The sequence below is a fragment of the Meriones unguiculatus genome, chromosome 1 (assembly GCF_030254825.1).
Source record: "Meriones unguiculatus strain TT.TT164.6M chromosome 1, Bangor_MerUng_6.1, whole genome shotgun sequence".
NCBI classification, from domain to species: domain Eukaryota; kingdom Metazoa; phylum Chordata; class Mammalia; order Rodentia; family Muridae; genus Meriones; species Meriones unguiculatus.
In genome coordinates this window covers 132858217-132881956 of record NC_083349.1, presented here as the reverse complement: position 1 = coordinate 132881956, position 23740 = coordinate 132858217, and the positions used below count along the sequence as shown (strand labels likewise).

At 39.9% G+C, this 23740-nt stretch overlaps 1 protein-coding gene across 17 annotated transcripts in view; it reads left to right on the top strand.

Annotated features, from left to right (window-relative positions):
* The window catches only part of Hdac9 (histone deacetylase 9), an 855384-nt gene that overhangs the window by 817090 nt on the left and 14554 nt on the right, over positions 1–23740 (top strand). For all 17 annotated transcript variants that reach the window (XM_060367035.1, XM_060367042.1, XM_060367053.1 and 14 more), the window contains one exon: positions 12250–12397. In XM_060367035.1, the coding sequence (XP_060223018.1) occupies positions 12250–12397 (148 nt within the window). The remainder of the gene's footprint in view (positions 1–12249; positions 12398–23740) is intronic.

Sequence of the window (23740 nt, the reverse complement as noted above, 5' to 3'; positions counted from 1 at the left end):
CATCCACTAACCTACCTACTTTTTCCCACTTCAAAATCAACCTATAAGGTTGAGTCAGCGTTGCTATGAAGACACAAACTACTTTTGTGTGCTGCCATTTCTACAGATAATCTTGGAAGACAGGGTTTTGAGACCCGAGTCTGGACCTTAGACTGCACAGCAGTGATCACCAACAAGCCGTGCCAGAGACAGCCCAGGACAAGATAAAGGGCACTCATGTGTATGTGTGTGAGTGTGTGCCTGTGTGTTCTTTCCTAAAACCCATGCTTACAGCTTATAGCATCCATGTGACTCTGAAATCCTCCATGCTTTCACAGCCCAGTAGGAGGCAGGGTCTCCTAATGCCATTCTTCATAAAGCAATGCTGGCCAAGGCAACAGCTTCACTGAGACCAGGGTGGAAGAAACATGAGCTGAATTTTCCATAAAATTAAATTTATTCAGCTTGAAAGAGTATAATTCCAAGCTCTAAAAACATATAACAAATGATACTGATTTTCATGTGTGAAACCCCAAAATATGAGAAGTTTAAGTATAGAGACATGGTTTCCCTTCATTTATTTTATTTATTTATTTTTTTTAGTGAAAATACCCTCTGTAAGTGACAACCAACTCTGTAGACCTCCTATGTGATAATCATAGTATCTTTTGACTTTAGGATCAAGAAAATATATGTGTGCGCAAGGATTTGGAGATTATTTTTCATTGCTGCAAGCATCTAGTGGTTTGGAGCTGACAAGCTGAAAAACACAAAGTGGTGAATTTTAAAATGATCTGAATCCCTCTGTAATCCTCTCTTCTATTCACCAGCCATAGGACTATAGAGCAAACCACTTCCTCAGGTTTCAAGAGGAACATGGGAGCAAACATCACCACGGTGCTTTCTAAATTGGGGGTCTGGAGGGACTACAAAGTATATTGTACAAGAAATGTGGAAATTTAACTTTTATCTTGAAACCTCAGTTTTAGCTTTTCTTCTGTATAAGAATTTTTTTTAATTGGACAATGGGAATTTTATTAGAATTCCTTATTTTGCCAATGAAGGCTGAAAAAAATAATGTAAATCAAAATGAAGAAGGGTAAGTCTGTGCAATTTTGGCATATGTTTATGACAAATATATCACCTAGAACATGAACTTCCATTGCTGCTTGCTGCTTTGGTCTGAATGAGAATGGCCCCCACAGGTTCATGTATTTGAAAGTTTGGTGTTCAGTCAGTGGAAATGTTTAGGAAGGATTTGGGGGGTGTGACCTTGCTGGAAGAGGTGTGTCGCTGGGGGCAGGTTACAAGTTTCCAAAACTCCATGCCATTCCACTCTCCACTCTGGGCACTCTCGGCGACTGCTCCAGTGCTCTGCCTGCCTGTGCACTGCCATGCTCCTTGCCACGGTGGTCACTGACTCATCCTTTAAAACCGTAAGTCCCAAATAAATTCTTTCTTCTATAGTTTGACTCAGTCATCATCTCTTAGCACAACAACAGAAAAGTAAATAAGACATCACTATTGTTCATCCAGATTTTAAAAACATGCTGTGGAGTATTACTTGGGGACATCAAAGTTCTTCAAGTGTACCCAACTTTATGCCAATTGAGCAGAGTGTGGTGAGCAAGACTCCCATACATTCCTCTGTGTTTGGGGGGGGGAAAAGAAAGAAAATATACTTTTCTGCAAAAAGGCAAGCTTGTCTGGTACCTGCTCCTCTTCAGAACTGCTTCTGCTTTCTGTCTGGTACACATGTTTTTGAGTGATTGTCTCCCACCTCTTCTTGCTCTTATTATGGTTATTCCAGGTACTCTTTTTTATGTTTTTCTTCTCATTCTGAGTCAACCTCTAGTGATCAAAACTCCTTAGAAGAAAACACTAATACTAATAAATAAACAAAGACAAAAGAATGCTAATTTTTGGTGTTTTATTTACACTTACTTTCAATAGGAGTAAACTAGTTGACAAAATAAGAAACATCAATGATCTTGTATGAGAATGTATAGTTAGAGTATGAGCCATTGATGTCTTTTAGTTCAATAAAGATCTAGAGGGTACTAAATGAAGATGGCTATTGAAAGTAAGATAAGTGGACTTGGAAAGGGGCACGGTGGAGATGAGGGAGGGAGGGAGGGACTGGGAGGGAATGAAGGATCGGGACACGGCTGGGATACAGAGTTAATAAAATGTAACTGATAAAAAAAATAAAAAATAAATAAAAAAAAGAAAGTAAGATAAGACTTGCTGTAAAGGTAACAACCACTGTCTTCACTCATCTGCATTGCCATTTCAGGTACTCTTTCCCATCTCTGAAATACTGTACTGCCTTTATCCCTGGGGAAGAGGCATTCATATCAGACATCCAGGAAGAAATTCTGATTGTTTCTCATTTAATAGGAATTTTCTTATATCTCTAGATGTGAAAGAAATTACCTAATATTTTATCTCATGGGACCATGGACACAGCCATTTTCCCCACATTTCAACACATACTTGGTAGATCATCCTGTATTTGATTAGCAACTTGACCACATACTCACCTGCTTATCCAAACTCAAAATTTCCTCTGAGTTATTCTCCTATATTATTTCCTTTTTATTTTCTTCCCTTTTTCTGCTCTTTCTTTTTCTCTTTCCTCCACTTCCATCCTGCTGAGATCCAGGGGAGAAGAATGAGAGGGTCCAGTGTTGAAAAGGGGCTTTTTTACTTCCAAGAATGTAAAGTTTGGTTTCAAGCAAGAAGGAAGCATCATCAGGCTTCCATTTGAAAGATCCTTGTGGAAACTAGACAGATGGCTCAGTGGTTAAGAACTCTTGCTGCTCTTCCAGATGCCCTGGGTTTAGTTTTCAGGACCCATGTCAGGCAGCTCACAACCCTGTGTAACTTCAGCTCCAGGGGATTCCATGCTTGGGCTCCTTGGGCATCTGTACTCCCTGCACATACCCACATGCAGACATACCCACAAACCTGTTCATATTTAAAAAAATAAAAATAAATCTTCAGAGATTATTGTGCCTATCCCAGGGTCAGGAGATATGTAAGGCTTATTGAGTGGTTTAATTCTAAAATAGAGTTAGCATAAGATCATTAGTTGGCATGGAGAACATAAATAATTTTTAGGTTTTCTGATTCTGAAAACAGAGAAGGTATCAATATTTACCTCTTGAAATTGAAAGCAGTGAAGGAAATGGGGTTCGAAAGGAAAGAAGAAACTAAGCTTTAGAAAAACAAGTTTTGCTGAGTCTTGAATGTTGGAGAAATGTCAGCTTTCTTCTAAGCATCAATGCTGCATGGTGAAGATATGGAGGGCTGTTGAATGGAAGTATTTATACAAGATAATTGCTGTAAGCTGTTAGCAAAAGTTACGTGCTCGTTGTCTGCCCAGACTCACTAATATCATCCAACAATTTTAACTTTTCCCAACAACTCGATAAGATGAGTTTATTCTCATTGCCACTTTAAGGAAATCGACGGGCATTGGTTCCCTTCGTTCCCTTGGCCCACACAGCTAATGAGTAAGGAGAAGCAAGATCATGAAGCCAGCAGATCTGCTCAGAGGCTTCCTGCCTAGCCACTGTGTTCTGTTGGCTTAAAAGCAAACCCACTCCTGCTGCAGTTTCTCTGTACTTCTCCCCCATTTTCCCATCTGTTTCAAAGGTGACATACTTAGTGGAAAAAAAAATCAATTTGCCTTAGAAAGTGGAATTTTAGTTGTCCAGACTAATTGAGGTTGAACCATAGTCAGGTCTGGAAGCCCAGTGCCAAATTCCATGGAGCCACAGAGCTCTGCACCCACCCTGGAGCCCCTTGCAAACTTGTAAAGCAAATCTAATCAGAAAAAAATGCAAGGATTGGCAGAATTTCAAGTGTCTGCCCTGTTGAGTTTAAACCCCTGACTGTTGTCAGGTGCAAGCTGCGATTTGTCATAGAGCTTTTGGCTGTAGACAGAGGCCTTGATGTTAGAGTCGTGGGCCAGGCAGACCTTCACTGAAGAAAAGCAGTGTCAGGCATTCTCCCACTCTTAACCCCACCAACCCTCACTTGTATCACAGCCAGGTCAAATGTATACACATGACTCTTTCAAAGTTGACTCTGAATGTCTAATTAGCCATTCTCCTGAAACACTGAAACTTTGTCTGTGTTGTAGAGGAGCCCTGTTACTAAAATGCATGTAAATAAAAACAAACAAACAAAAATCTTCCATCTGCTTAGGGATTTTAAACTGGTTTGGTAATTTTTTTCCTAACTGTATCAGCAGTTACAAAAACTTTCATTCATATTCTACCAAGTCAAAATGAATTAAACCAAAAGAACAAATAAAATCATGCACGTGTCTAGGACTGCAATCTCTTTAATATCAGGAGTGCTCTGGGAAAGAGAGCATCCTAAGCTGTTGCCTAGGGTCTCACACCTCTAGGACCCCATTAGCTGAGAAGAGACACTCTAGAAGGTCAGGTTTGGGGGAAGAGTATTTGTTATGTATTTTTGTATATTGTGTCTGGTCCCACAAACCTCTGCAATGCAAACTATCTGTAGTTTGTACTAGAGACCTCACAAGGCCTGGTATATTGTGGAAGGTCGTTTCAATAGGAAACAGGAAAACTAAGATTTTACAGCTCTGCAGACCGTGATGTTAAAGTCCATTTTTATTCTGTCTGAGTATCTCTGTGACTGACCTATTTGTCTCCACCCTGATTCCTAAGTAAAATCAGAACTCCAAAAGCTTCCTGTTTCAGGTGTAATGGACAGAAAATGTAACAGGCCCTACCTAAAGAAAATCAAGGAGATTTAATGTATGGAAAAAAAATTAATATGTTACTGAGTTCACTTAGAGAAAGGGGAGAAGAAAGTTGAAATGTAGGAAGGAGCAGTGGGCAGTGACACTAGCAGGAAGAGTAAGATACAAGAGCACATGGTAGGACCTGGCATATGCACAGGTGCTGAGGACCAGGCAGGCTCTGGGATAGGAGTTTGATGAGTATTAGAGAAGTTTTTCATTATTTAACTCTGCCTTTCTGGAGGTAAGTATCGCCAACTTAAATCATCAGTGCATAGGAACATTGGGGCCAACAAAATAAGAAATTTAACTAACTAACCAATGAGCTAACCTATATAGAGAAATTAATAAAATCCAAAATATAAAGATACATATCACTAGGAAGAGTAGGAAGAAATGAGATGACTCAGCATTATTTTTAGGGTTAAATATTAAGGATATGATACTAATAGCAAAGGATGACCATTCACCTTTAGTCCTCTATAAAACTTTACCGAAATAATAATCTGTCTCTTTCCCACCCCACCTCCTTTTTTTTTTTCCAGAAGACAAACACAGGAATAAAGAATGAGAAAGGAAATAAGAGGAGCCTGGACAATAAATGACCGTCTATTATTGTATTAGCAGATGTGAGGGAAGGATTAAAACTGAGTCATAAAACTGCATTGGCAAGCCAGTCTCTGCCAAAGATGGACACAACTCTTATTAGGCCACGCTTGACCCACACATCTAGGACTCTGGGTTGCTTCCTACTTTTTAAGTCCTTGTTTGTCATCACTCACTTCCATTCTCTTCTTCACTGAACTCTGTGCATACTTGTAATGAAATTTGACTCTCTACTTTCCAGGCTATATTGCCATAGTTCCGCCCACCGTTCTTAACAATCTAATAACATATAAACTCTGGATAAAATTCTACAAATAACTATCTGAAACACTAGACCTAAACAAACAGATCTCCAAGAGATGGACACAAAGCAGAGTGGACAGGTATATTGTGTAGGTATGATAATGAAACTCAAATGGACCCCTTACCTCTCCACTGTGGCTCAGGAAAGCCTTCTCTGCCTTTCAAAGAACCTTTCCAAACTCATTCTCCTTCACCTGACCTCTCCTCCCATCCCTCTAATGCCAGCAACAAACAAACCTTCCTTAGAATTAGTAGAGGCCACCAATCTGTGTTCCTACAGCCATTCTTTTCATCAATAATCAAGCACTATGTAATAACTCCCATCATTAAAAACAAGTCCTGGAAAACTCATTCTTTTCCAAGGTTCCCAATGTTCCACGCCTAGTTATCTCTGTTATCTTAGTCCTACATCCCAGGCTAGAACTACCTCAGCATGGATGCCACCACATCTAGTCTCCAGTAGCAATTATACTATCCTATTTAAAAATTATTTAAAAATTAATCCAACTCAAATCAGTCCATCTCTGGCTATTTAGAACAGTACTCCTTCAGAATTGTTCCCATGATCTTTTTGTCCATCTGCTTTGGGATACCATCCTACATCCTGGCACTGCAAAGTACTCAGAACTAGTGTGGCAGCATGTTAGTTTAGTATTCCTGCTTATATTGGTCTAAATTCTCGAGAGGGAAAAAAAAACCAGCAATGGCAGAGTTATATAAAGCAAAGCCTGTTTCTCAGAATTGACTTACCAGTTATGGAGACAAAGGAGCCCTGAGATATGCCACTGACAAAATGAAGATTAGGAAGAATTGGCAAAAGTTTCAGGCAGAGTCTGCAGGCGAGAGAACTAGAAGGCTCAGAGGTGTATGTTCCAGTGAAAGTCCTAAGACATATGTGGGACATTGATGTCCCCACACAGAGACAAGCAGAATTTCCCTGGTTAGCCTTGTGTTCTATGGAAGATACCCATATTAGAGAAAGCTATTTATTATTTATTTTTTATTTATTTTTTGTTTACTCAGCCTAATGTTAATCTCATCTAGAAATACTCTCAGAATAACATTGGGAGAAATCTGAGGGCAGTTTTAAGTTGACAGAGAGAGTCACTGTAGCCCTGCCTCAGTGACTCCTAGATTTGCTTCCATGTCCAAGGAACTCTGCATCTTTTCTTAAAGATAAACTAAATGTGGAAATCCTGAGCTCATGCTACTGGAGTATCAATGCTTCCACACTTTCTCATATATATTTGTAGGATATATTTCCCTGTGATACCTCTGACTCAAATCTGACACTACATTTTAGCCTTTATCTTTCCCTGTTAGTATGCCTTCCCCTAAAGTAAGAAATCTCCCTCTCATTGTCTGTTCTAGAAAGAGTCTGTGATAACAGCCTGTTCACAAGGGCAGGAAGCTGGATAATCACATTTGCATACACACAGGAAGCAGGGGGAGTTCATGGGGGTGTGGAGAGAGGAGAGGGAGGGAGAACAGGATGTACGTGAGACTTTAAAACCTCTCAAAGCCAATCTCAGTGAGACTTATTTCCTCCATCAAGGCTCCATTCTCTAAGGGTTTCAAAACCTTCCCAAACAGCTGAGAATCAAGCACTCCAATGCGCAAGCCTATGAAGCCATTTCTCAGTTGAAGCACCACATTTGGCTTATGTTATTTGTTAATATGCAGATTATCAATGTAAAGTAATTGGTTACATTACATTATATAATTTTCATAATTTTTTAAAATTTTCATAAGTTTTGTTTCTTAAAATGAATTTTAGTTGTCAAAATTTGACTAGCACTACTATATAGGCCTTACAGGTAAAGTAATAATAATAATAAATATTTAGACCTATGAAATAGGATTTTTTTTGAATTTTATTTTTTTCTTATCAGTTACATTTTATTAACTCTGTATCCCAGCCGTGTCCCGATCCCTCATTCTCTCCCAGTCCCTTCCTCCCTCCCTCATCTCCACCGTGCCCCTTTCCAAGTCCACTGATAGGGGGGACCTCCTCCCCATTCATCTGATCCTGTTTTATCAGGTATCTTCAGGACTGGCTGCAAAGCCCTCCTCTGTGGCCTAACAGGACTGCTCCTCCCTTGGGGGGTGGGGAGGCCAAAGAGCCAGTCATTGAGTTCCTGTTAGAAATAGTCCCTGTTCCCCTCACTTTGGGAAACCAATTGGTTACTGAGCTACCACAGGCTACATCTGAGCAGAGGTTCTAGGTTATATCCATACATGGTCCTTGGTTGAATGTCAGTCTCAGAAAAGACCCTGTGCCCAGATATATTTGGTCCTTGTGGAGCTCCTATCCTTTCTGTATCAGACTAACTCCCCTTCTTTCTTATGATTCCCTGTACTCTGCCCAAGGTTTGGTCATGAGTCTTTGCTTTGAAAACACTGCTAGTTAGAGTCTTTCAGATCCGCTCAGTAGACTCCTGTCATATGTTCAATGCACATCCCATCTGTCTTTCTAAACTAGGATTGATCATATTACCCCATGTCTGCTCTCTTGATTATCTTTTTTAGGTGTATAGATTTCATTATGTTTATCATATCTTATAGGTTTATATAAGTGAGTATATACCATGTTTGTCTTTCTCCTTCTGGGATATTTCACTCAGAATGATCTTTTCTAGATCCCACCATTTGCCTGCAAATTTCATGATTTCCTCCTTTTTGATTGCTGAGTAGTATTCCATTGTGTAGAAATACCACAATGAAATAGGATTTTATTTCAGACCTTTTAGCTTCAAAAAATTGGTTCACTAGTGGCAAAGTTGTACCAATTTCTATGGAAACATTAACTGGTCACTTAATTTATATGTCAAATTTTAAGAGTATCTTCATTTTTTACACCTATGCAATATTCTGGATCCTCATGAAATTCCCCATTTAGCTATAATAATCATATTTTTTTAACAAGCATTAAGAAGTTACAAAGAACTTGCAAATAAAAAGAAGAAGCTACAAAGAATTACAGGTCTGAGCCTATCATCAATGCTAAGTGTTGTTATAACTGCAGTAAGTAACCGGCTTTCTACCTAGGTGGACATGGTGTGTAAAGGTGAAAGAATATCATTCAAATGGCAAGAAAGAGAAATCCACAATTCTATGTTTAAGTAGCTCCAAGGTTTAAAGGAACACGTTTGGCACATCAAGAAGTTTCAAACCAACAATAGGCTCTGATAGGAGAAGATTTAAGGTCAGTGGACTATTTCCATCACAAATCTCCTTAAGTCAAAGGCTACTTGTTTATTCCAATTGGCCAATACCAAGAATAATCTGGTTCTTCCTCCAGTCAGACAATCTCTGCAAGACACCCTCCTGGCATTCTCTCTGACCCAGAAAAACTGTCTACACTTCACACCTCCTGCTCTGGTCTGGCTGCATTCCACTATCTACTTTCTGCTTTTATTATAGATTCATTTTTCACTTGCCCCTTGCCAGATAAAACAAAATCTCAGAATGGTGAAGGCTAAATAGTTTTTTTTTTTTTTAAGTGCTGAAAAGTGGCAAGATTTACATGGTGGGATAAAACGAATAGGATAAAGGATATGACTGAGGAGAGATGGTGTTCTTCCAGTTTTAATGGAAAACACCCCTCTTCTTCCAGTTTTATTGCCATTGGAGGTAGCACCCTTATAGCGACAGGTTCCTAATATTTTGCATTATGAATGTCAGACCATGAGAACTCCAAAACTTTGGTTCATTTCTCTAATGATGTTATTACTCCCAAGCCATTAGATATGATTTTTTTTCTTTTTGCACATCTGTTTCTGAAGAGAAAAAAAACCTACAGATTGTGTGAAAACATAACCCATAATTTACAGGGCTTGAGCTGGCTATGTATCTCATTGTCTGGCGTTGTAGTGCCTCCATTTAAACTTTTCTCTTTTATGAATACAGGTAGTGGCCTATCATTGTATTACTAATGTTGACTGTTTCCTTTGTTTTGTTAGACTTTGCCTAGATTGAACTTAAAGTTTTGGGTTATTTCTGAGTAAGTAACTCTTATATTGGATAAAAGTCAAACTTTAATCTGAACTTTGCAATATATTTTATACATGTTAAATTATATCTCAAAAAAGCTTCATGCTACTTATAAGCATTCAGTGACACTTAAGAGACAATCACTGTTAGCAATTCTCCTTAAAGGTTGCTATCAATAATTCATGTTGTCTTTCCTCATCATCTGGTAGTTGTAAATATGTCTGTTGCTTTTAAAATCAAGAACTCTCTTCTTGAAAAATATGTAAAATACTTGTCAAGGAAAGCCAAGTCCTAGATACTGTGGATATGTCAGTGTCCTACAGTTGTAGGGCAACTGCCTACAAGTGTGTGGAGCACTAGCTTTATAGTTATCATGTACTAAAATAATGCTTAATAATGATATCTCCTGAGGCTCAAGACAGATATATCTAGTTGTTGGTGGAATATGTTATTTCTGACTTGAGTGAGATAATAATGACACCGTGGTTTAGAGCCTTTTAAGACTTAGAATGGAACTGTCAATCAGGGATAATTTTCAAAGCTGAGAGATGGATGATGATGAATAAGCCCCGACATGGAGCATGTCCTCTTAGGCCCCTGTCAGTATCTCCTCAATCATATTACAAAGCTTCATTTGACTTTAACCATGCCTTCCACATCTATTTTGGCAAGATGTAAACTTGGCTTTCCTGTTTTGACTAGTATTACAGTTAATCTATCCTTCAAGGTCTCTCCAGAGCAATCTTTTAAAAAGAAGACTCAGTTCTCTATCTCAGATTCAAGACAGTGTTCACTAGCCCCTGCCTACCAAACTGTCTCACTCATTACACTCCAGATTGAGCTTATGTCATACTTGTACCTAGCAATTGATGACCCTCAATAAACCACAGAGCTGTCAGAACAGCCAACATCTTATTTCCTCTGCCAAGGGCCCTCAGCATTCTGCCTTCTTCCATTGTAGTTCACTTGGCTTCTTCTTGTTTTTCAAATAATTTTCTGACATATCATTTTTGCCCCTAGCAACTTTTCCCTCTTTGTTGCCATCACCATAAGTATTATGCTATTTCTCTTCCTCTCTGAAACCTCTGAGGCCTTTAGCATACAGAAAAGATATTATCAACTAACAGTGCCCCTAACAGGGTCATTTCTTTCTTGAAGTCAGGAAAATCTGCTGCAGCATTAATACCCAAAAGAGTTTTTTTTAGTTCATTGGCAGAGTTGTTATTTGGTAAGCTTTTAAGGCTTTGAGATTCCTATATTGTGGTTGGAATTGTTCTGACTGTAAGGACAGTGGTAGTGGGTACCTACATCTTGTTAGTGCAAGGAGTGGATGAGGACACTGTCCCTCCAAAGCTAGAACTAGAAAGGACAAAATCCCAGTAATACATATTGTGAGGGTGTCCCAAAGCAGTGCCGGACCCAGAGCTGTGATATCACTTTGCAGGTCAGTGTGGATCTGCCTTCTCCTCTTAAGCAATACTTTCTTGTTTTAAAACCCTTGGCATGCCAAGTCCCTTCCTCATTGATAAGCCCACAGAGACGCTTTGAAACTGGCTGGTCTTATTAGAGTCTGGGGAGAATTTTTGAGACAACGCAACACTTAACAATCAAAAAATAAGTAAATAATATAAAATGGATCTTTCTAACTGTAAAACCTTTGCCTTTGCTCTAGGAAATGTGTCCAGTTGGCATGTCTACAAGAAATGACCTGCTTTCCTCCTATTCTTCTGTGCCAAAAAGCAGAAAGAAAGAAAGAAAGAAAGAAAGAAAGAAAGAGAAAGAAAGAAAGAAAGAAAGAAAGAAAAAAAGAAAGAAAGAAAGAAAGAAAGAGAAAGAAAGAAAGAAAGAAAGAAAGGAGGGAAGGAAGGAAGGAAGGAAGGAAGGAAGGAAGAAAGAAAGAGAAAAAAAGAAAGAAAGAAAGAAAGAAAGAAAGAAAGAAAGGAAGGAGGGGAGGGAGGAGGGAAGGAAGAAAGGAAGGAAGGAAGAGAAAGAATAAAGATTAATCCCTGACACATGGATGAATTCCAACATCAGCAAAAGCACATATTAACGTTTTAAATGAATTATTGTTCTAGTACACACCCTGAGGTTGAGAATGAAAGAACATCCAGGACTAACAAATTTGATTGTTCTGGCAAAGGTGCCTTTCAATTCGTGCAGGCATCTCTTCTTTTTTCTTTTTTCTTTTGGTATTCCAACCTCATTAAGAAAAAAGTTAATCCTGAAACTAGTGATTTTTAACATTACTATGCTTCATTCATTTTTCTCCAGGAGAACTTCTACCTCCAACCTCTTGAGGGCATGATGCCTAGAGTTTGCTTATTTAGTTGTAGGGACAGCTGTCATTCTGTTAGCAAGTTTGTTAGACCATGGACTTTGCTTTATTGCTTTCCAAGCAAGTCCGAGATTTTGGCTTGGAAATATGAGCACGACACAACTTGCCCTTCTTAGATCCCTGAAAAGGACTTTAACATAGAAGTTCAGACATCAAATTACAACTGAGTAATATAAGGACTTGAATATATAATCATATTGTGATTACTATATCTAACTCAAATTCCTACAAAATGTGGATTTTTTTTCCCTAGGCAAATATTGGAAGTCAATCAAGATGGTAGCTGTTTCGAGGGGCTGTGCTCTGCCTCGTTCTCAGCTGCAAGAGGAAACAGAGACCGTTTCTGCACTAGCTTCCCTGACAGTAGATGTGGAACAGCCATTTGCTCAGGAAGATGGCAGGTATGGAAACAGCGCATGGTCAGTGATGTCCAGACTCCTTGTTGGCATTCTGGAATGTTCTTCCTGCTTCTTCTTCCCCTGCGTGTTCTACTTCCTGCACCTGTGTTCTCCAAAGCCACAGGTGGCAGAGAAGATGCTGTAGGCTGTGGAGAACATGACTGTTTCTTTCTCCCTGTGAAAAATCAGACCTGGAGCATGTGGTTCACAGAGAAAGAGAGAATGAGAGAGAGTGAGAAAAATCACTCCTTGTTGGGTAATTTAGTGCAGATCACTGTGGACAAAGCTGCTTGGGGCTCAACTTCTTCTCCTCCTTATCTCTGTTTTCCCAGATGTTCCCTTTTCTCCTCTCATCATTTGAAATTTCTGATGTAAAAAAGGGAACACAGGAAGGCAGAAGCTGTGTGTGATGCTGGTCAGGGTCCAGCAATTATATACATATGTGAGTGTCCTTGAGATCTAAATGGACAAAGATAGAAGGTGCTTGTCAAGGAGACAAGTGGGTTGATGAAGGATTAGGAGAACTGAGCCTGGCTGCATTCTATATAAGAGGAGAATGTTCTTAATTTGTTTTCATAGATACATAGATGGGGGTGTAAAGCTAGCCTGACACTATGCTTGCTTGTTTGCTATCAAAGAAATCATTGTTAATTTGTACATTCTGTCATCCTGGTGACAACGCTACATTCAGTATTTCTTTACAGTGCATGGTGCCCACTATACTGCGTGTTTGAAGCCATACTGGTGTTCTCCATAGCTGGTGGCAAAGTCACATCCTTTCTTGGAGCATGTGTCAAACAACACTCAGCAAAACCTTTGGTACTCCCACTCACTCTTTTTAATTTTTTTTTAATTTATTCACTTTGTATCCCAGCTGTAGATAGCCCCCTTCCTCATCTTCTTCCTATTCCACTATCCCTCCCTCTTCTCTCTATCCCTCTCCCTTAACCCACTGACAGGGGGAGGTCTTCCTCCCCTATTGTCTAACCCTAGCCTATCAGGTCCTATCAGGACTGCCTGGATCCTCTTCATCTGTGGGCTGGCTAGGTCACCCTACCAGGGAGAAATGATCAAGGAGCAGGAAACCGAGTTCATGTCAGAGACTCTCTCTTCTCCTCTTACTAAGGAACCCCCATGGAGACTGAACTGTCTATGGGCTACATCAGGGCAGGGGGTCTGTGTCATCTCTATGCATGGTCTTTGGTTGATGCATCAGTCTCTGTAATCCCCCCTGGGCCCAGCTTTTTTGGCTTTATTGGTCTCTTTGTGTGGCTCCTGTCCCCTCTGGGTCCTTTTATATCCCCCTTCTTTCATAAGACTCCCTGAGCTCTGCACAAAGTTTGGCTGTGAGTCTCTTCATCTGCTTTGATCCCCTGTTGAGTAGATCCTTGTAGAGGACATCTGTGGTAGGCTCCTGCCCTGTTCTTTCTCTTTTGTTGCTTCAAGTCTCTACCATGTTTTCCTTTCTGAATGAGAGCTAAGCAACCTCCCTAGAGTTCTTCTTGTTGTTTAGCTACTTCAGGTCTGTACATTTTGGTATGGTTATCCTATATTATAAGGCTAATAATCCAATGTGAGTATATACCATGAGTGTCTTTCTGATTCTGGATTACCTCACCCAGGTTGATCATTTCTAGTTCCATCCATTTGACTGCAAATTTCATGATTTCCTTGTTTTTAATTGATGAGTAATATTCCATTGCAAAAATGTACCACTATTTCTGTATCCATTCTTCAGTAAAGGGACATCTAGGTTGTTTCTCGATTCTGGCTTTTATTAATAAAGCTACTATGAACATAATTGAGCAAATGTCTTTGTTGTATGGTGGAGCATCTTTTGGATATATGCCTAGGAGTGGTATAGCTGGATCTTGAGGTAGCACTATTCCCAGTTTTCTGAGAAAGTACCAGATTGATTTCCAAAGTGGTTGTACAAGTTTACATTCCCATCAGCAATGGAGGAGGGTTCCCTTCCTCCACATCCTCTCCAGCATGTGCTGTCACTTGAGGTTTAGATCTTAGCCATTCTGATGGGTGTGAGGTGGAATCTCAGAGTCGTTTTCTCATTTACCCTTAAGTTGCTTCTGAGAAGCTCCCTCCATCAGTAACTGTTAATCACACAGAGCCTGCCACTCCCTGAATGCACAAATGTGAACCATCCTGGCTTTCTTGTCTTTTCTGGGCACTCCAAATATGATGGATTTAACATCATGTTTGGATCCAAACAGTTGATAAACTGAATAAGAGATTTCATTTTTATGTCTATATTCTCTCTTGCCATAACCACTTTAGGAGAAGATGCACAGTGTGGGAAGCTCTTGTGTATTACTGAATAAAAAGGCCTTTTTCTTACAGTATCTGGAGAAAAGGGGAAACGCATTTTACATTTTTGATATTATGAACTAGCCCCCCGCTGTTCGGAGCTAAAAAGCTAAACCAAGTTCATAATCCAAAGGTGTTGCAATTATTCCCAAGGCCAAAACCAGTTAGTTGTCTGTCATCTGAGAGCCATAAAGCTGAAGAAACTAACATCTGTTAGTGTTGGATACAAAAGAGCAAAGCTATTCTTTAGAATCCATTTAATGCAGAAAAATGAGGTGCATTCCACCCTGGGTGAAGTGGGTTCTAAGTAATTCTGCCATTGAAATTGCAGAGCTTGGAAAAATTAGCAATAACACAAGATGTTGTGAACCCCGAGCAATATAAAAATCTCGGCACCTTAGCAGCAGTGGCCTCTATGGGCATATTTGCTTATTCTGCAGTAAATTACATGCTTGACTCTGATAATCTATAAGAATTAACCCAGCTTTACTTCACAGAGACTTTAATCTTCCACCGACGGCATGTAGGAAATGTGAATGCTTGTGTCTGTGTCCTGATGAACAGGAAGACAGAACGGAAGCCTAGTTTCATTTCTATTTATTAGACAGATTATACCAAAATTGTGATTGTTTTTCTTTTCTTTTGGGAAAAAAAAATGGGTCAAAGTGAATTATTTTCTATGTTATGTTTTTGTTGTTGTTGTTGTTGCAGTTGTTTTTGTTTGTTTCCTTCAACAAAGGGGCAGAAGAAAAACTTCTAGAACCACCAGATCCTGTGTTTCGGCTGAACTATGTCCGACTTCCATGAATGGATGATGGCGGAGGGGCTAGAAAGGGAGAGATCGACCAAGGATTGCTATCAGCCCTGTCCCCCTGCTCAGCAGGAAAAGATAGGGCAAGGCCCCTGAGCCTTTGTTGTGAATGCAATCTTGTAGTCACACAGGAAATTGAAAAATTAGAAAAAAAAATCACAGTTAAATTGAGGAAAAGAGCAAAGGCAAATTCTTTTTATAGAAAATTCTTGCCAGATATTTTGGAGGATATATTGGTGTTTGGAGTGAGATGACTCATTTCAAACTCAGATTCTGGGTAAGGCAGCCCTTTTCTTGGCCAACTCATATCTGACTCACTTACCACTAGTGAATAAGGGATAAAACGCTCTTGGCTAAGAACCATTGTAAGTATTTTCTGTTCGTTTTCTTGAATGGGGGTGGGGTGACAGCCATTTCATCTTTATGACCACACTTCTGGGCCTTGAGAAACACAGCACTGGAGAAAGCCTGGCCAGTGGGAGCTCATGCAAGGGATCGTTCCCAGACACACAGCTGTCATGTATGATTTTTAGGTGGCAAAGGACTTGAGTGGGCAGGGAATGATGGGTGGGTCAGTGGAACATGGAAAACAAAGCCCGGGCTGTGCCCTTGTGAGGGAGTCAAATTAAAATGAGAGTATAGGCTTGACCATATCCTGCAGACTGTTTTGAGGCATGTTTCGTGTTTGCCGTGACAGCATGCTTGCAAGGTCTGTGGTGTGCATGTGTAGCTGTTTGTGTCTCAGTGTTTCGGCTTTGAGAAAGTTGATAGCAGGCTCCGATTTCCTCCTAGAGGAAAGGTCAGTCTGCCCCTAGTGACTTCAGCATGACCAGCTATTAAGTATTAGGAGCAGGAGCTCGTTGGCTCCTGAATTCTTGCCTTTTTCAGATGGAAACAAAAGTGAAAGTTAGGTGTCCACATGTCAATCTGGGCTGTTGACTGAAGGGTGAATCGTGTCCAGTTATCTGAACGTATCTGTTATGCTGGTAGAAAATCATTTAATTTTCTACTTTTGGTAATCTTTCTCTTGAAAGAGGTAGTTTCAAGCCTTCATATCCTTTTTTTTTTGCATTTAAACATTAATTTTGTGTCTCTTTCAGTTAAATTGTAATTCTGATTGTGATTTTGTGGCTTGACACTTGTATTCTTTCAGAACTTGGTGCATCTTTCCAGGTCTCTTCCACCTTTAAAAGTTGTTTAGGGAATGCCTTTAAAAGCAACTTGCTCCTTCTCTGCTGCAGCTTTTAACAGAATTCTGTGATTGCATGATCAGCTAAAGGCTGCCTGTGCTCTGGGAAAGCCGACAGCCCCTGCACACACAGGGAGCACGAAGTGGCTCTTCTTGTCACTCATACATTGCATCTCAGCTGCAGTTTCTCCTCCTTCCACTCCTCCCAGGACTCTCTATCACCTCCCCTCTCTTCCATACCCACTCCTTTTTCCTTTCCCTTTAAAAGGAAAAAAAAAAAAAAGCGGGCCTCCCAAGGATATCAACCAAACAGGGCATAGCAAGTTACCATGAAGCTAGGCACGAACCCTCATACCGAGGCTGGACAAGGCAACCCAGTAGGAGGGTAAGTGTCCCAAGACCAGGCAAAAAGAGTCAGAGACACCCTGCCCACTCCCACTGTTGGCAGTCCCGCAAGAAGACCACGCTACATTACCATAATAGATGTGCAGTGGACCTAGATCAGACCCAGGGAGGGTCTGTGTTTTTTGAACCCACATGAACCCTGCTTAGTTTATTCTCTAGGCCTTGTTTTTCTGATGTCCTCCATCTCTCTGGCTCCTACAAAACTTACCCCCACCCCACCCCTGGCTTTTCTTATTGTTTGGCTGTGGTTCTTTACATCTGTCCCCACCAACTGCTGGATGATGCCCCTGTGATAACATTTGGGCTAGGCAATCATCTCTAAGTATATAGAACATCATTAGGAATAATTTCATGGACGGTTTTCTTTTTTTTTTTTTTTGCCAGCCATGTTTGGTTCTATATTGGCATCCAGGTATTATCAGGACTGGACATTCTCTCATGGCATGGGACTCAATGGTTGGCCTCTCCCACAAGCTCTGTACCACCATTACCTCAGCACACCTTGCCGGTAGGGCAAGTTGTGGGTTGAAGGCTTTGTAGTAGGATGAATGTACCAGTGCCACTGATGGGAATCCTTCCTAGTTGTAGCAGATGACAAGTTCAGGCTCCATGTCCCTTGTTACTGTGCTAGGGTCACTTTTGTAAATTCCAGAGAGCTTCCACTGACTGAGTCTCTGACACACACACACACACACACACACACACACACACACACACCATTGCAACCAAGTCCAGTCACCTCTTCCAGGACTCTCTCCTTCCTTCCCTCCTACCCCCAGCCTGATCCCTCCTGCTTCCATTTCCACCCAATCCCCAGGAATGCATAAAATCTATTCAATTTCCCCTTCCCAGGGAGATCCTTTCCATGCCTTCTTGAGTCCTCCTTGTTACTGAGCCTCTCTGGGCATGTGGATTATAGCCTGATTATCATTTGCTTAACAGCTAATGTTCACTTATAAGTGAGTACATAGTGAGTTTGTCTTTATGGGTCTGGGTTACCTCAAGATGATCTTTTCTAGTTCCATCCATTCACCCACATATTTTATGAAGTCATTGTTTTTAACAGCTGAGTAATACTCCGTAGTGTAAATGTATCACATTTACTTTATCCGTTCTTTGAATGAAGGGTGTCTAGGTTGTTTCCAGGTTCTGGGTATTACAAATCAAGCTGCTATGAGCATAGATGAGTAAGTGTCCTTGTGGTAGGATGGAGTGAATACCAATTGGCAGGATGGTAGGATGAATACCAATCCAGGAATGGTATTGCTGTGTTTTGAGTTAGATTCATTTCCAATTTTCTGGGGAACCATCATATTAATTTCCAGAGTGGCTGTACAAGTTTGCACTCCCATCAGCAATGAAGGGGTGTTCCCCTTGCTCCACATCCTTGCCAGTGTAAGTTGTCATTTGTGTTTTTTTATCTTAGCCATGCTGAGAGGTATAAGATAGAATCTTAAAGCAGTTTGATTTTAATTTCCCTATGGCTAAGAAGGTTAAATATTTATTTAAGTGATAATCAGCCATTTGAGATTCCTCTATTGAGAATTTTGTTTAGATCTGTACCCCATTTTAATTGGATTATTTTGTTGTTGATATCTAGTTTCTTGAGTTCTTTATATATTTTGGATCAGATGTGGAGTTGGTAAAAGTCTTTTTCCATTCTGTAGGCTGCAGTTTTGTCATATTGATGGTGTCCTTTGCCTTACAGGAGCTTTTCAGTTTCATGAGGTCTCTTTATTGATTGTTGTTCTTAGTGCCTGTGATATCGGTGTTCTGTTCAGGAAGTTGTCTCCTGTGCCAATGAGTTCAAGGGTCTTCCCTGCTTTCCCTTCTAATATGTTCAGTATATCTATATGGTTTTATATTCAAGCATCTGATCCAATTGGACTTGAGTTTTTTCTGAAGAGTCATAGATATGAATCAGTTTGCATTCTTCTACATGCTGATATCCAGTTAAACTAATTTTATGGAGGATAGGTTTTTAAAGTGTGACCTAATGGTTCCTTGGATTTCTGGATGTCTATTATTGTTTCCTCCTTTTTGTTTCTGATTTTCTTTTTTTTTAATTTATTTTATTTTATTAATTACACTTTATTCATTTTGTATCCCCCCATAAGCCCCTCCCTCCTCCCCTCCCGAACCCACCCTCCCTCCCCTTTCTGCATGCATGCCACTCCCCAAGTCCACTGATAGGGGAGGTTCTCCTCTCCTTTCTGATCTTACTCTATCAGTTCACATCAAAAGTGGCTGCATTATCCTCTACTGTGGCCTGGTAAGGCTGCTCCCCCATCAGAGGGGAGGTGATCAAAGAGCAGGCCAATCAGATTATGTCAGAGGCAGTCCCTCTTCCCATTACTATGTAACCCACTTGGACACTGAACTGCCATGGGCTACATCTGTGCAGGGGTTCTAGGTTATCTCCATGAATAGTCCTTGGTTGGAGTATGAGTCTCTGGGAAGTTCTCTGTGTTCAAATTTTCTTGTTCTGTTGCTCTCCTTGTGGAGACCCTGTCCTCTCCAGCTCTTACTATTTCCCACTTCTTACATAAAATTCCATTCACTCTGCCCAATGGTTGACCATCAGGCTCAGCATCTGCTTTGATAGTCTGCAGGGCAGAGGCTTTCAGAGGCCCTTTGTGGTAGGTTCCTAGTTTGTTTCCTGTTTTCTTCTTCTGGCTTTCAGAAGCCCTTTGTAGAAGGTTCCTAGGTTGTTTCCTGTTTTCTTCTTCTTCTGATGTCCATCCTCTTTGCCTTTCAGGATGGGGATTGACCGTTTTAGTTAGGGTCCTCTCTCTTGCTTAGTTTCTTTAGATGCACAGGTTTTAGTGGGTTTGTCCTATGTTGTATGTCTATATGAGTGAGTATATACTGTGTGTGTCTTTTTGTTTCTCCGACAACTCACTCAGGATGATCCTTTCCAGGTCCCACCATTTACCTGCAAATTTCATGATTTCCTTATTTTTCATTGCTGAGTAACACTCCATTGTATAGATGTATCACAGTTTCTGCATCCATTCTTCAGTTGAGGGGCATCTGGGCTGTTTCCAGCTTCTGGCTATTACAAATAAAGCTGCTACAAACATGGTTGAGCAAATGTCCTTTTTTTTGTACTTGAGCCTCTTTTGGATATATGCCCAGGAGTGGTATGGCTGGATCTTGGGGATAAAACTTCCTGAACAGAACACCAACAGCACAGGCTCTAAGAGCAACAATCAATAAATGGGACCTCATGAAACTGAAAAGCTTCTGCAAAGCAAAGGACACCATCATCAAAACAAAGCGACTGCCTACAGTTTGGGAAAGAATCTTCACCAACCCTTTATCTGATAGAGGACTCATATCCAGTATATATAAAGAACTAAAGAAGCTGAAAAGCAGCAAACCAAGTAATCCACTTAAAAAATGGGGAACAGAGCTAAACAGAGAATTCTCTGGAGAGGAATATCGAATGGCAGAGAAGCACTTAAAGAAATGCTCAAACTCATTAGCCATTAGGGAAATGCAAATCAAAACAACCCTGAGATTTCACCTTACACCCATCAGAATGGCCAAGATAAAAAACTCAAGTGACAACACATGCTGGAGAGGTTGTGGAGAAAGGGGAACCCTTCTCCACTGCTGGTGGGAATGTAAACTTGTACAACCATTCTGGAAATCAATCTGGTGCTTTCTCAGACAACTAGGAATAGCGCTTCCCCAAGATCTGATTTTCTTAATTTGGATATTATTTCTCCATATTTTAGTTAATTTGGATAAAGGTTTGTCTATCTTATTGGTTTTCTCAAAGAACTGTCTTTTTATTGCATTGATTCTTTGTATTTTTTTTCTATTTTATTGATTTCAGGACTCATTTTGATTATTTCTTGCTGTCTGTTCTTCTTGACTGAGCTTGCTTTAATTTGTTCTATAGCTTTCAATTATGCTCGTAAGTTGCTAGTATCAGAACTTTCTAGTTTCTTTATGTAGGTACTTAGTGCTATGAACTTTCCTCTTATCACTTTCATAGTGTCTCATAAGTTTTGATATGTTGTGCATTCATTTCCATTAAATTCTAGGAAGCTTTTAATTTCTTTTTTGATTTCTGCCTTGACCCAATGGTCAGCACGGATGAAGTTGCTCCATTTCCATGAGTTTATAGGCTTCCTGTTGTTTCTGTTGTTGAAATCCATTTTTAATCTGTGGTGCTCTGATAGGTGGCAGAGGGTTATTTCATTGCATCTGTTGAGACTTGCTTTGTGACTGAGTATATGGTCAATTTTGAAGAATGTTCCATGCTGAGAAGAATGTATATTCTTTTGTGTTTGGGTAAAATTTTCTGTAACTAACCATTAGATACATTTGGTTCATAGCATCTGTTAGTGTCAATATTTCTCTACTTAGTTTTTGTCTGGTTGACCTGTCCATTGATGAGAGTGGAGTATTAAAATCTCTCATTATCAGTGTGTGAGGATTGACATGTGATTTAAACTTTAATAGTGTTTCTTTACAGACATGGATGCCCTTGCATTTGTGGCATAAATGTTAAGAACTGAGAGATCATCCTGATGAATATTCTCTTGATGAGTGTGAAGTCTTTTTCTGCATATCTTTAGATTAGGTTTGTTTTGAAGTCTATTTTCTTAGATGTTAGAATGGATACACCAGTTTCTTTCTTATGTCCATTTACTGGAAAACCTTTTCTGAACCCTTCACTCTGAGGTAATGTCGATCTTTGATGTTGATGTGTATTTCTTTTTTTTAATTTAATTTTATTTTTAACTACACTTTATTTACTTTGTATCCCCCCTCTAGTTCCCTCCCTCCTCCCCTCCAAATCCCTCCCTTCCTCTCCCTTCTCCACACTTGCCCCTCCCCAAGTCCACTGGTAGGGGAGGGTTTCTTTTCCCTTTTTTTGATCCTAGTCTGGTAGGTCTAATCAGGAGTAGCTTCATTGTCTTCCTCTGTGGCCTGGTAAGGCTGCTCCCGGCTCGGGGGGGTGGGGGTGGTGATCAAAGAGCAGACCAATCAGTTCATACCAGAAGCATTCCCTGTTCCCGTTACTATGGAACCCACTTGGACATTGAACTGCCATGGCTACATCTGTGCAGGGGTTCTAGATTATCTCCATGCATGGTACTTGGTTGGAGTATGAGTCTGAGGAAAGACCCCTGTGCTCAAATATTTTGGTTCTGTTGTTGCTCTCCTTGTGGAGCTCTTGTCCTCTCCAGATCTTACTATTATTTCCCACTTCTTTCATAAGCTTCCCTGCATTCTGCCCAAAGTTTGGCCATAAATCTCAACATCTGCTTTGATAGTCTGCAGGGAAGAGCCTTTCAGAGGCCTACAGAGGTAAGCATAACCAACAGACTACAAGAGATGGAAGAAAGAATCTCAGACGTGTATTTCTTGTACACAACAGAATGAAGGATCCTGTTTTTTTGCAGTCATTCTGTTAGTCTGTGTCTTTTAATTAGGGAACTGAGTCTATTGATATTAAGAGATATCAATGACCAGTGATTGCTAATTCTTGTTATTTTATTATTGGTAGTGGTCGTATTGTGTGTGTGTTTCCCTTCTTTTGAATTTGGTATGAGATTACATATTTCCTGTGTTTTTATGGGCATAATTAACCTTCTTGGGTTGGAGTTTTCCTTCTGGTACCTTTTCTAGGGCTGGATTTGTGGACTGATACTGTTTAAATTTGATTTTATCATGAAATATCTCATTTTTTTCATCTATGGTTATTGAAAGTTTTGCTAAGTTTAATAGTTTGTCCTGCATCTGTGGTTTCTTAGAGTGTATAGAACATTTGTCTAGGCCCTTCTGGCTTTTAGAGTCTCTGTTGAAGAGTTAGGTAGGATTACAATAGGACTGTCATTATATGGTACTTGGCCTTTTTTTTTTCTCAAACTGTAGCTTTTAGTATTCTTTCTTTGCATGTTAATTTTTTGGTGATTTTTTGGCAAGGGAAATTTCTTTCCTGGTCCAATCTATCTGGTGTTCTGTGAGCTTCTTGTACTTTTGCAGGTATGTCCTTTTTTATGTTAGGAAAATTTTCTTCCATGATTGTACTGAAAATATTTTCTGGGTCTTCTATTATTCTTAGGTTTGGTCTTTTCATGGTGTCCTAGATTTCCTGGATGTTTTGCTTCGGGATTTTTATTTTATTTTTTAAATATACCATTTTCTTTGATCAATGTATTTCTTTTATCTTATCTTCAGTGCCTGAGATTCTCTCTTCCATCTCTGTATTCTGTTGGTGATGCTCGCTGTACAGTGCCTTGTTCACATACCTAGATTTTTCAATTTACAGGATTCCTTCAGTTTGTGTTTTCTTTACTGCTTCTATTTCCATTTTCAGATCTTGAATATTTTTATTCATTTCCTCCAATTGTTTGTTTGGGTTTTCATGGCTTTCTTTAAGTGATTTATTCATTTCCTCTTTAAGGACCTCTATCATTTTCATAAAGTTGATTTTAAGGTCGTTTCTCGAGTTTCAGCTGTGCTAGAATATTTCAGGGCTTGCTGCATTAGGGTAGCTGGGCTCTGGTGGAGACATACTGCTCTGGCTGTTGTGGATTGTCTTCTTACTCCGCTGTCTAGGCATCTGAGTTTGGGGTAATTATAGGTCTAGGTGCTG